Source organism: Magallana gigas, chromosome 3 (assembly GCF_963853765.1).
Source record: "Magallana gigas chromosome 3, xbMagGiga1.1, whole genome shotgun sequence".
Classification (NCBI taxonomy): domain Eukaryota; kingdom Metazoa; phylum Mollusca; class Bivalvia; order Ostreida; family Ostreidae; genus Magallana; species Magallana gigas.
Genome location: NC_088855.1, coordinates 41,798,601 through 41,811,978, shown reverse-complemented (window position 1 = coordinate 41,811,978; position 13,378 = coordinate 41,798,601). Strand labels below are relative to the sequence as shown.

Genomic DNA, 13,378 nt, shown 5'->3' with positions numbered 1-13,378 from the left:
CAAATATGAAAGGCTAAAATAAAAGTCTTTTCTTCTACCTATTGTCAGGGAATGATACGGAAGATTAAATTTTGAACAATCTCAGGGATGTGAAAAATTAAGAGATAAATACCAATTTATTTTCATCATCATCATCATCATCATCATCATCGTTCTTTTTAAATATCAAATTCAATGGAATGTAAGAAAACGCTTCTTCAGTGTACATGTACACTGAACCCCTATTTCGGTTGATTTTATCGAGACGTCAGGGGTAGTTGTATATTCCTGATGCTTGTCTGGATAGCTTGGTCAGGGTTGTTTTTCAAGTATGGCCTATCCACGGAAACTGTGAAGATTATTTTTTCTCCAGTTGAGTCGTTTCCTGTTTCGGTATGTCTATTACTTCAGTTCGGTTTTATGACAACTCTACCGAACCCGTTCGCAAATCCTTATTCTTCAGACTATTTAAAAAACAAAACTTTGAACTCTTTTTTGTATCGCTCCTTTTCATTTTCGTGCAATTATGGTTTTGTTATTTTTTTTTTGGTATAACGCGTAATTTTAGCGAATAAATTCGAATTTAAATTATTTAACCAAAATATGCGAAACTCAAACAAGAAGACTATGACATTTACGCATTCTACATTTAAAGTAGATCCAGTGTTCTGTGATGTCACACTTTTTTGTAAAACTTTGAATTCTTTAAAAATTGTGCAAGATAGTTTTATTTATTTTATGTGAATATTATCACATGGATGTAATTAGAATTATTGGTAGGTTCAAGATATTTTCGCTCTTAATTTTATCCTAAATTTCCAATTTTTTATATATCTTATCTGTGCAAAGGGGAAATAACTCTTTTTCTGACTTTTCTCTCAGTTGTATGTCTAAATGTTATAGTTTTTCTTATTCCAACGATTAATTTTAAAATATTTTTGTAATTTTAGTTTTCTGATAATGTTGACGTTAAAATTAAACAAGAAAAACAAATTTCTGCCTACAAGATTTTACTTTTTACAAAAAAAAAATTACGGTTTTCTGATGCTAAAATATGCTTTAGTTTATGTTTATCTGGCATCTCAAAAAGTGTGATGACATGTATATTTTTTCAAACAATTGATGACATTTAAGTCTATTAAGTCGAAATCAGTTCGGTGTTTCAACTTTCCTCAGAGAATTTTACGAGTAGGGAGCTACCTTAAGTTTCCATGGAGGAAAGAACTATACATTTGATAAGATTAAAATCTGTCCCCAATTTTACCATATTTTAAATAATATCATTCTGATATTCATTAACGTCAAGTATCTTCATTACAGATTAAACATCTTCATTTCCTCTTCTCTCATGTTATTTTGAAGAAAATGAACAAACTTTTTTTTCCAAACCGGATGATTGTCATCTTATTTTTTAATATCCATACACATGCTTTTCTATTTAAAACAAAGGAGGGATTGATTTTAAATCAAACATATATGAAAAGTACTGAGGTACACAACACATATTGAAACCAATGTAGATATAACGTATGATTCTATATAATTGTTTCCTTTAGTACCTAATTCATTTTAAATGATGTATCAGCTTATCAATGCTTCCGATATATCGTTAATCGGAAACATCAAGGATCTGATTTTAATCAGATTTTACCTTATTTTCTCGCTTGAATATATTAAGTTATCAACAAGAAATGTTGTAATTATTTTTAATCCAAAGTTTCACAATTAACCGTAATGTTGATTTCCAACAACAATCTAGAAAAACAAAAAACACTGAAAACAGACTAATTGCGTAATAACTAAGTTCAATTAACAACTATGAATGAAAGCCGGTGTGAAATAACTTTCCGCCGATTCCCCAGGGGTGAGGCCCCCTGAAGGGAAAAGTGCAGATCTAACAAACTAACTTTTCTCCTTAAAATAAAAATAATTAATCCATCTGTCACAGTCGCGTAATTCATTTCTCTGAGTAGCCGCGTAGACATGCAGCTCTCTATCTCTGCGCCAAGTATTAAGTATATAGCCCGGTGCACACTCGTGCATCTGGATGCTGAATCATCAGCCGGCTCGTCACACGGGGGCATCCAGCAGGGATGCCGGTTCCTGCTTATCGGCCTTATTCTAACCAAAACACAGCGCTACTGTTTGCACAGTAGATCAGTAGTAGACAAAAATAAAGATGTCGATCAAGTTCTACATGACCACCGTATCCACGAACCGAGATGTAAGTACTACCATAGTATATACTTAATATCTGGTTGGTTTATTGCCTTCCGTCGAGTGCTCCCATTTATAGAGTTTGGGGATCTCTCCGTCTCCTCTACCTCCCGTCTACTGATGATTAATTCGATCGCCATTGGTTTAGTAATCCTGTGCTTTGTTCCGAGTTCTGTTTGTGTTATGTTGATTTTTCTGTCTAACAGATGCAGTGTGTAAAGAGAGTTCGGAGATTTTTACTTTTTCCGATAAATAAATCCATGATGCTTCCTGCAGACTATCATTGTTTCTTGAATGACACTCCCTTTTTTCTTTTCGGTTTGTTTGTGTGGTAATAAACGCACACTTGCATCTTCTCAATTATATGCACATTTAGGACAAGATTACAGTAACCGTTTAATTTCTTATGCACTGCAGTTACATATGTTGTACATAGTAAATTAATGCGACAAATACAACACACAATTGCAGTGTATACGGTACCAGGGTGCTATTGTACAATTATTTTGGTTTTGACTGTGCTTTCAGATATACATCAAACAGAACCGAATCAAGCTAATCCTGGACGGTAAGAAGATCCCCTATGAAGAGATAGACCTGAGTAAGAACCAGGAGGTGAGGGAGGAGATGAGGGCCCTGGCGGGGATACCCGACCTCCTACCCCCACAGATATTCAACGGAAACACGTACTGCGGGGTAAGAGTAATAGCAGTCAGAACCCGGGTTCTGAGAGTTAAGAAATGACGAAGTATGACACTGCATAATCTCTCCTTCATTTCTTCATTTCATTAATATCTCTCTCTCTCTCTCTCTCTCTCTCTCTCTCTCTCTCTCGCTCAGCTCAGCTCAGATTCAGTTTGTTCGTTTTAGATCTTATTTAATTAATCTGGATTATGTCTAGTGTTTAGCTTACGTTTTGGGATCATCATTTAGCATCTGAGCCAAAGTTTACAACTTAGTTTTAAGATGCTTTTGTGTAACTTAATACTTAATGGGTAAACAGCTGTACATGTATGTCTATTCAATTTGAAAATCTTCAGTCCTTGAGAACAATAAGAGGTTGTTACTATGAAACAGAAGTGCGTATGTAATTTGATAGCAACATTTACTTATATGATAATTCAAAACATTTCTTATGTGCATGTACCACATTACCGAGAAAATAGGATGGTTTACAATGATCATTGTTTCTCGGCTTGCTATTGTAACTAATATAGCAACTGTTTTATTTCCACAGGATTTCCAAGCTTTTGACGACGCCAACGAAGATGGCCGACTGCTGGAGTTTCTACATTTAAAGTGAAAAATTGTGATTAATATATTTTAGAGAAGAATGCTGCGAGATGTATACAGTGAATGAATGAGAGACTGAACTCAATATTTAATCAAAAAACCGCTTTATTAGCCAAAATGATTTTTAATCATAACACAGCATTTTATTAATACTTCCATCAGGATATTAATACATTGTATGGATTGTATTGTTATGTCAATGTTGTTTTAAAAATTTTACATAAAAAAACCAACGTATGGACAATTTTCTTGATTGGTTTGAACAATGAAGATTATTTTTTGCATATTTCCACTTAGGCGTGCGAATGTTTTCCTAATGGAGTAGTATTTAGAAAATGATACGTAACCGATTTTTTCTAAAGATATATGTAAACGCCTACATAATGTAACAAGGACTTCTTTGCGTCTGATGTTGTATGATCCGTATGTGCCTTTTAAATATATCTTTTAGCAATCTTTTAGTGAATCTATAAAGAACTAGGCCCACAAAGGGTCCAAATTGTATAATATGATATATAAGTTGTGGTATTCGACGATGAAAAATAGTCTTTCATCCTCTCTTTCTCTCTTTCTCTTTTATACATTTTTCAAGTAAAAATAATCTCTATAATTAAAATCATAGTTGAAATTTTCCAAAAAATGGTCTGAACACAATTCCTTTTTAAAACAATATGCACGTTTATTTCAACCGAAACTTTATGTTTTCACCGTTGGAACTCACGGGATTTTTATCGGTACACCGCTACAAATTATGTGGGCTCCGACGATGACTTGCTAGTTCCCAATACAATACCCAGGAGTAAGCATTTAACTGGACTGTGACCTTACTTAACCGGTTGACGATAAAACGATTCCTCTCTGTATGATCCACATTTCATAACAAGGTTCGAATTTGTTTTCCTGTGAGAATTTGATTTTCCAGTACACGCTATCTCGTATTGAGAGGAAATTTGAATCAGATTCTACAGGTGTATGTAATTTATTAAACCTGCATGTTTTCATTGATTGTAATTACAGATGTTCTCATGCAATTAGAGATCGTCCATTTGAAAACCAATACATGTAATTGGTTTTCCAATGACTGCAAATTTTGATCAATCCTAATGCATTATACATGTTTTCGGGAGGAAAATGTTAATGACTTTAATGTTTAAGATGTTTTAGATAATGCAAACGGAAATCAAAATCGTCTCCGTTTGCAAGCTTTTCCTTATTTTAAAAATACATGTATGTTCAATGTACGAGATTCCGGTTTATCCGACAGAAAGTTTTGAGCATGCTCAAAAACCGAACGGACACCACCGGATTAAGTGTAATATCGAATTTTGCACTCAACTCGCTTGCTAAGGTACCAGGAGAAGAACGGCCTATCTTGAATTTCAAAATAAAACCAAAGATATGAATAATCCAAAATGTAAAATTTATCAAATGGAATCGCAATTGTCAAAAGGTTGTATTTGGAGTAAAAACAATTCCTGAAATTGACTAAGGAAAATAACATAAAATAAATAATTATTTACCTTCGAAATAAAACCTAAGATTAAAATAAGCCAAAATATACTTTTCCCCCATTTAAATAAAACAAAACAAAACATATATACAGAATAAATTATCTACAAAAATAATCATTCTAAATGAATGAGACAATATATTATTAAAATAATATTTGATATATAAAGGTAAAATAATATATTAATATATCAAAATATATACAGATTATATGCAGGGAGCAAAAATGCTGTAACATAAATAAAGTACGATAACAATGCAATTACATGCGTTTTGTTCACACACGGACAACTGGCTTCGGTTGGGTCATTAACAACTGTTAGTCTACCAGTCGAAAACCGTTTCATCAATTCTCATGCGTTGACCTTCCCTTTCTAATGACCCACCTCTTTTCCAATCCTTTCTATAAAGCCTTCCAAGTAACAAAATTACCATAATATGAACTGCCGGAGTTGACTGAGGAGAAACTGTAGAAATGAGTTACTACTGCATGCATGGTTACTCTTAACCCAATAGACACAGATATAGCCGTCTAAATGTCAAGAATATTGTATGTCAAATATAATGTACATGTAACTATCGGCACTATAGTTACCATATCATAAGTTTTCTAAAGAAAGTAACGTGTGATGAAACAGCTGGACTGTAGTCTCGGTCAACCAGACGCTCGACTGTCTCCGTAAATCTCCGATGAGCAGAGTAGTCTCTCTGCTCATCGGAGATTTACGGAGACAGTCGAGCGTCTGGTTGAACGAGACTACGTACTGGACTGAACTTGTGTTTTTCTCCATGTTACCAAAGTTGACCACGGGCCTCATCAAGTCTACTTAACAAGAATAGTTATTTGTAATTTTTTTAATAAATGGCATGCATAAATACTTCATTAATGTGCATATACCAGTATACACACATGCCAATACATGCATGAAATCACTAGTTTGCTCTTTTCCGGATTGTTACCCGTTCTGTTTTATTTTTACACAGCACATTCATATTTTTTCTGCACCCGCTTTTGTAACATCAAATTCAACGATGTCAGAAAAAGGGAACAAGAAGGCGCCCGCAGCGGGCATACCCAAATACATGAAGTTTACCATTGGTGGACTGGCTGGGTTAGTATTTATAAAAACTTCCATTCATAAAAAACGAGTTTATATGATGCACGTGTAAATTGAGTGATCCAAGGACACGGGCACCTGCACCGGCCGTAGTCTATGTAGCTGTTTCGAAGCAGTAAATCAAATAAATATATTTTGTCAGATGATATCCGGACCAATAGTATGGATACTTTAGAGCCCTATGTCAATGACATTTGAATTTTGTCCTAGTTATCAAAGTTACCGTTGGCGGATCCTAATTCTAAGTGGTGGGAGATGAGACCGGGGGGGGGGGGGGGGGGGGGGGGGTCAGTTAATTAGGCCAAGCGTTTAAAGAATAGTATGTCTGACATATTCAAATTTTTTTTCGCTAGGGTTTTCTGCTATCAGTTCTTCAGCCCTATATTCCTGTTCGCCTGAGTCTGTTTGCCCAGAGTCCGTTAATTTGCTCTAATAATCGTTCGTAAACTTTGTTGGACGCTCCCCCTAAACCTTGTTCATAAACCACATCATTTTAAGATAAAAATTAATTTAATTTACTTTTAACCTTTTAAATGATAAATTATATTTTACTATTATGGTAACTTGTTTGACATTTAATAACTTTTTCTTACATTGTATGATTTTTATGATTTTATAACTTCAAAAAGACATATTGGGCTAATTATTAGATGTTAATGCTGTAAACTATAGATAACTGTCTTGTTGTTTTTTTAATGTTTCACTTGATGTTTCTAAACAATTAAAAAAACTGAGACATTAATGGGCCCATTTAGAAGGTGAGCAGCGGATGAGCACTTATTGAGCACCTATTCTATTATTGAAGAATTTATATACCCGAGCACAGCACAATCCTTTGATCTCTATATGAGATAGATATATAGATCTGATGTCATATCGTTTTCAGGTCAGTCAATTGGTTATTATTATGTAAAGGTGCTGTTTTGTTTAATTACAGTTGAATTTCGATATCTCAAACACTGATATCTCGAATACAATGGATATGTCGAAGTGATTTGTTAGTCCCAACCACTTATTTTGACCCTTGGTATCTTGAATACTCGGATATCTCGAAGTTTTTAAACATTCCTATCTAGTTCGAGTTAACGAAGTTTGACTGTATATAGTTTAAAATGATCAAAATACAAAAAATATACAACTACATTAATCCTGTATTAAAATAAGGCAAACTGACCTTGGGTGAATGGAAATCAAGGCCAGATGGACCTAGGGCGAATGGAAACTAAGGCAAATGGCATCAAGGGCGAACACATTTTAGGGCAAATAAACATACATTCGGGTTTTCTCATCTGCTTGTCTTTAGAAAATTGTAGTCCTTACAATGATTGTTTGTGCTAGCAGCTTAAATCCAAAGGGCTTTTTATTTTATTGATGTGGGGTAGGGGGATATAAAGAGAGGATAATAGGGATATTATCTTCTCTACAACCTCTGTATCAGGAACAATTTGAAAATGGTAAAAAGCTACTGTACTTGATTAAAATTTTACTGTTACTTTGTCCCAAGTAGCTGGTTTGTCACTGTTAGATGATTTTTAATGAAAAGTTGTTTAAATTTACAAAAATTCCTAAATATTTTCATTGACATGTCATTTTCTTTTGTCCAGAAAAATTGACAGAAAAAAAAACAATTCCATTTTTCTTTTAGAATGCCTTGGCAGTTGCACAGTTTTTAACTTTATCATCTGGGTATTTTCATGTTACGCGCAATACAAAATCCATGTTGAGTTTTTGCTTTTAGCAGTTTCCTTTAACTGTATAAGATAGCGGGAGTGTTTCAAAAGAATCATTAACTATAATTTACAGTTCGTAAACTATAGTAAACAGTCTATAAACCTAGTTTATCAACTGTGAAACTATGTTTGGCTCATTTTTGTGTATTTGGCATGCCATAGATTGATGATGATAATGATGATGATGATGATGATGATGATGATGATGACTTTTTAGATGATTGAATTTTTAGAATGGGGGCTACAATTTTTGTTCAGCCTTTGGATTTAGTGAAGAACAGAATGCAGCTAAGTGGTAATTTCTTATTTACTGTACATGTAGCAATGAGAGACTTACAGAGAGAGAGAGAGAGAGAGAGAGAGAGAGAGAGAGAGAGAGAGAGAGAGAGAGAGAGAGAGAGAAGTGATTTTTAAGGACTAAAATGTATGTAGCATGAGTTAACTTTCAGAGTTAAGATCTTTTTTCATCCAATAGAATTTCAGCTTATTCAACATCAGATTAATGAATCGTTATTTTGAAGAAAAAAAATGGAAGTTAACTGTTTTCTGTTCTTAAAGGGGCACACAATTTGAGTCAAAATTTATTTTATCCATCAGTATGGCATTTCTAATAGTCAACCAAAATCTGAGTGTAAGTCATCTACCAGTAGTTATAAGCGAGATACAGAACTTGCAATTCCTTTGTTCTATAAACAAAACTCAGGTCATCTTTTTGTTTACATTTTGCTCAGGTTATCTTTTTGTTTACATTTTGAATGTTGAAAAGAAAATTCCAGGTTTTAAAGACCTAATATAAATATGACAAATGCTAGGAACTGTTTTTTTTTTAAGTTCAAAAGAATAAGCAGATAAAAAAAAACCAGTTTGAAAAAGATTTTTTACCAATTTATTGAACCAATGTAAACAAAAACATGGCATGAGCCTTGTTTACATAACAGAATTGTGATATATGTATCTTCCTTATAACTCTAAAATTGACTCTCAAATTTTGGTTTATCATTAGAAATGCATTCCTAAAGCATTGTATACAATAGAAAAATAAAATTTGACTAAAATCGTGACTATGCTCTTTTAAATACATTTTATACATAAAATATACATGCTACATATAGTGCTTTACTTCTATATGTATAGCATTTGCAAAGCTATTGTCCAGCAGATTTTAAATGAAAAGTGTATACAAAAAGAGTCATCTTCACTGGCCAAGGGTCTCATGTTCACCCTTTCTCTTCAAAGATATATCTACCAGTAACTATAACTTTTTAGAGATAAGAATCTGATTCATCCTTCCCAAATGAACTTAGAAAAGTGTATATAAGTGTTAAACTCTAACAGTATGCAAATTGAAGATTTGAACCCACTTTCTTCAACGATCTAACATTGCAGTTCATCTTGATTCTTCTGAGACAAAGTGATTGATGCTTGCCAGTATGTAATATGAAGACTATCGGTATATAAGATGATAACACATTTTCCAAAATGAAAGCAAAATATATGAAATGAACAAATAATTTTTTAATATTTAAGAATTGGAAGACACTGATAATGATCTGACATATCATAAAAAAAACTTTTAAAATATATCTAATTTGTAGGTGAGGGTGGAAAAAGTCGTCAGTATAAATCCAGTGGGCATGCTCTGATTACAATCCTGAGGAACGAGGGACTTTCTGGTATATACACTGGGTAAGATGCAAATTGATGACAAAAGTGCTTTCATTAACATTTCTATTTTATTAATTGATTACAAGGTAATCATCTATGAAAATTCTATTTTTAATATGGTACATGTACCATATTACTGGTACTGGTACATTATGCAAGTTTTTATACAGGGCAGATGAGATATAATGGTACTGTATGATAAAGGCTGCACTTTAAATTGTTTGGATTCCTCTTTCAGACTCTCAGCAGGACTTTTGAGACAGGCCACATATACAACAACAAGAATGGGAATTTACTCTTCATTGTTTGAAAAATTTAGTGTGTAAGTAAACCTTCTTTATCTTGACTCATTTCAGATTTTTTACACTCAACTATTGAGATGAAGGCTATGTATTTGCTATCACATTTTATCTGACTAAATAGCATAGAATTACTTTGAAAAGAAAACTTTAAGTAATGAACAACTATGACAGATCTGTGCTTTCACAAGGTCATAAATCATTTTAAGAATTTGATGATTTTGATATGGAATTCGTAGTTCTTTGTCTTTTGTTAGTGATGGTAAACCGCCCAGTTTTATAAGGAAGGTCCTGATTGGTGTGTTTGCTGGTGGAGTGGGGGCTTTCGTAGGAACTCCAGCCGAGTTGGCTCTCATCAGAATGACAGCAGACGGACGGTAAGAGTATCTTACTATAGTCCATTAACTACCGGTATGCCTGGGTAATATTCTTATGCTCTGGGGCCATAAAAACTGCCACAAAGTTGATTTTGCTGAAAGATTTCTATCTTAGTCTTGCTGCATCACAACCAGTGCATAACAGTGCATGGTACTCTGTACTTTATTTAGAAAAATGAAATTTGAGTCTTGTGTTCATTAAATATATGTTCAAGTAGGTTTTAAAGTGAATTTGATTTGATTTTTAGTCTCCCAGTTGAGCAGCAAAGAGGATACAAAAATGTTGTGGATGCATTGAGGAGAGTGTGGGCAGAGGAAGGATTCATGGCTCTTTTCAGGGTATAATGATGTAATTTCTATTGTATAGAAGTAATAAAAGAATAATTTTTGGAAGTTTACGATGAAATAACTACAGTACTTTAGTCAAGAAAAGTTACAGTTGGTCACTTGTTTTTTTCTAGGGAAGTGGGCCTACAATAGGGAGAGCTATGGTGGTAAATGCATCCCAGTTATCCTCCTACTCCCAAGTCAAACAGTTCTTCCTAGACAGTAAGTGGAAAACCTAATTAAAATCATGTTAATTCAGATTCAACAGTAATTAGTGGGTGTTGGTAATTTAGATTAAGATTTTTATTTCTTTGACTCTGTCTTTAAAGTTCTTACTTTCAATATTTCAGAGAATGTTATAAAGGACGGTTTACTACTGCACTTTGTAAGCAGCATGATCAGCGGCTTTGTAACAACTGTGTTTTCAATGCCAGTAGATATTGTCAAAACTAGGTAAGTAAAAATGTGGTCATTAAAGAACATTAAATTAGGATCTGTTGTAAAAATTTTATGGATAAAAATGTTTTTTGTATGTAATTTTTTCTTCTTCTTTGTTTGAAAAGGATTCAGAACATGAAAACCATTGATGGAAAACCAGAGTACAAAGGAGCAACGGTAAAGTTTTTGGGACATAAGAATTATCAAAATTTTCCTTTTTTACCTTGTGAACTATGTTAGAACCATTTTAACAAGACCTTGGACTTTCAGTAGGACGTAACTATCTATTTCTTGCTTCTAAACAAGTTAAAAATTACGCTGGTTTCAAGCGAAATATACACCGATTGGGTAGTCTTAGCTCAAAAGCCAGACAGATCTTGTTGATTTCAAAGAGCCATGGCTGAGTGGCCAGCAATGAAATAGACACTGCTGTTTGACACAACTACCCAAAGTCCAAGCTCTTGTTAAAATGGTTCTACCTGTAAAACTTTTCAAGATCAATATTGAAAAAACAACGATTTATTTTAATAGATGTCTAATTCTGTGGTTTCCCCCTTCATTTACAGGATGTTTTTCTGCGAACTGTGAGGAAGGAAGGTTTTTTCAGTTTATGGAAGGGATTCTTGCCTTACTATTTCAGACTGGGACCTCACACAGTTCTGACTTTCATATTCATTGAGCAGATGAATAAAATGTACGCAACAGTTGTTTTGAAGGACGCATCTGCTGGTAGAGGTTTATAATTGTGGCATTGGTAGGATTTCTATATAATGATAGATATTAGAAAAAAAATGTTAACTACATTGTATACGTACATTGTAAAAGGCAAAAATTACTCATGAAAATAAAAATAATTAGGGTTGAATTCTGTTCTCCACAGTTGAATGACAGGGATTGTTTACATCCATTTATTTTGTACAAATTGATGGACAAATTGGAGGTTTCTCATTTTGAGGGCAGCTTATACAAAAGGATAGCATAATCATTGTTTTAGTTAACACTGTGGTGCTAGGCATTAAATATGTTGGGTTAATTACATGGCCTATGACACTTTGTAACATTATTTAGATTTAAAAATACATATGAATTTTATTTGATAAGATTTTTTTTAAAAATATAGGTATTTTGATGTAATTTCGATTATATGGATGGTATTTTGAGTTTTAATGATTTTGTTATTGTTATATCTGTGATAATGTAAATAAAAAAAGTTATGAAGTTTGTTGTGTTATTGATATGTGGTTCTTCATTCAGATCTTACTGATATTGACCTGTGACCTTTCACACTTATACTATTACTTGTATTACTTATTAGGTTTGTTAAGGTCTTTCTATGGCTAAGCACCTTTTATGGACTTTAAGAACCGACTTATTCTGCAGACAGTAACAAATCAATTGAGTGTTTTGCTGTGTGTATGCTAATTAAATGCACAAAGACATATAAAGAAAAAGATGTTATGGCCACCATATTTCTGTCTATAAAATGTGACTTGCTGACTTCAGAAATTAAGATCACAATCATGTGACACATTTTATCCAATGAGGTTGTGTCACTTACAAGGCAAAACAATAGCCAATAGTGGTCAGTTTTACCGTAAAGTTAGTGACCTTGACATGATCATCTCAATGAGTCATGGAAGCAATAAAATGCGGGTAATGAAATTTTCATTGTATTTTAAATTGTTGTCTACTTTATTAAAAATAGAATTCATGTAATTCAGGTTTATATAGCTTCTATTATTTATTTATAAATGTGTCAAAAAACTTTTTTACAAACTCTATGAATCAAAATCATATTTGTTATCCTGTAAAAGATTTAATTTCTGTAAAATGTGCACTACAGTAAAACACGCTTATAACGGTCGATTTTGCTTCGTTAAAAGGCGTAATTCATTTATCTGTCAAGTTAACAACATGTAATAAAGTCACGGGGAATGAAAGTGACTTCGCTTTAAGGTCAATTCAATATGAGCGTGTTTGCTATAACCGTGTTTTACTGGATATTCCAAGCATTAATTTTTTTTCAGAGTTAAATGCAGAATTGTTGTAATAGGTTTTATCAGCAAAATAAACTAAATACAATATAATATATTAATACCAATGACAGAAAAATAAGTTTCGAAAACAGCTATTTAATTATTATATAATGATTATTAATACATGTATATACATACTGTAGCTCTTTGATACTATGCTCTCTTTTCCAAAAGGATAAAATTAGTCCGACAACAAAACAAATACTTTAGTAGGGAGAATTTTTAAAAAGGCTGTGCCTGCTGCCTAATCCCATTCAATAAATATATTGAATAAAATATTGTTCGATATAAAAGCAGGTTTTAATATAGTATCAAAGTCCACAAAGATGTTTTTTTAAGTACATAATTTTTTAACAAATTGTTCAAAAGCAAAGATGGCAGTATGGATCT

The 13,378-nt window shown here is 33.0% G+C and overlaps 2 protein-coding genes across 2 annotated transcripts; both read left to right on the top strand.

Moving 5' to 3' along the window:
* Nucleotides 1–2,021: 2,021 nt before the first annotated feature.
* On the top strand, nucleotides 2,022–3,726 carry LOC105347012 (SH3 domain-binding glutamic acid-rich-like protein 3). Its single transcript, XM_011455873.4, has 3 exons — nucleotides 2,022–2,203; nucleotides 2,725–2,892; nucleotides 3,434–3,726. The coding sequence occupies exons 1-3, from the start codon at nucleotides 2,159–2,161 to the stop codon at nucleotides 3,497–3,499; spliced, it is 279 nt and encodes a 92-aa protein (XP_011454175.1). The 5' UTR covers nucleotides 2,022–2,158; the 3' UTR covers nucleotides 3,500–3,726.
* Nucleotides 3,727–5,972: 2,246 nt separating this feature from the next.
* Nucleotides 5,973–12,174, top strand: LOC105347011 (mitochondrial 2-oxoglutarate/malate carrier protein). The gene is made up of 10 exons (XM_011455872.4): nucleotides 5,973–6,110; nucleotides 8,080–8,141; nucleotides 9,442–9,532; nucleotides 9,750–9,833; nucleotides 10,068–10,187; nucleotides 10,436–10,526; nucleotides 10,649–10,736; nucleotides 10,865–10,967; nucleotides 11,078–11,129; nucleotides 11,519–12,174. The coding sequence occupies exons 1-10, from the start codon at nucleotides 6,031–6,033 to the stop codon at nucleotides 11,693–11,695; spliced, it is 948 nt and encodes a 315-aa protein (XP_011454174.3). The 5' UTR covers nucleotides 5,973–6,030; the 3' UTR covers nucleotides 11,696–12,174.
* Nucleotides 12,175–13,378: the final 1,204 nt, after the last annotated feature.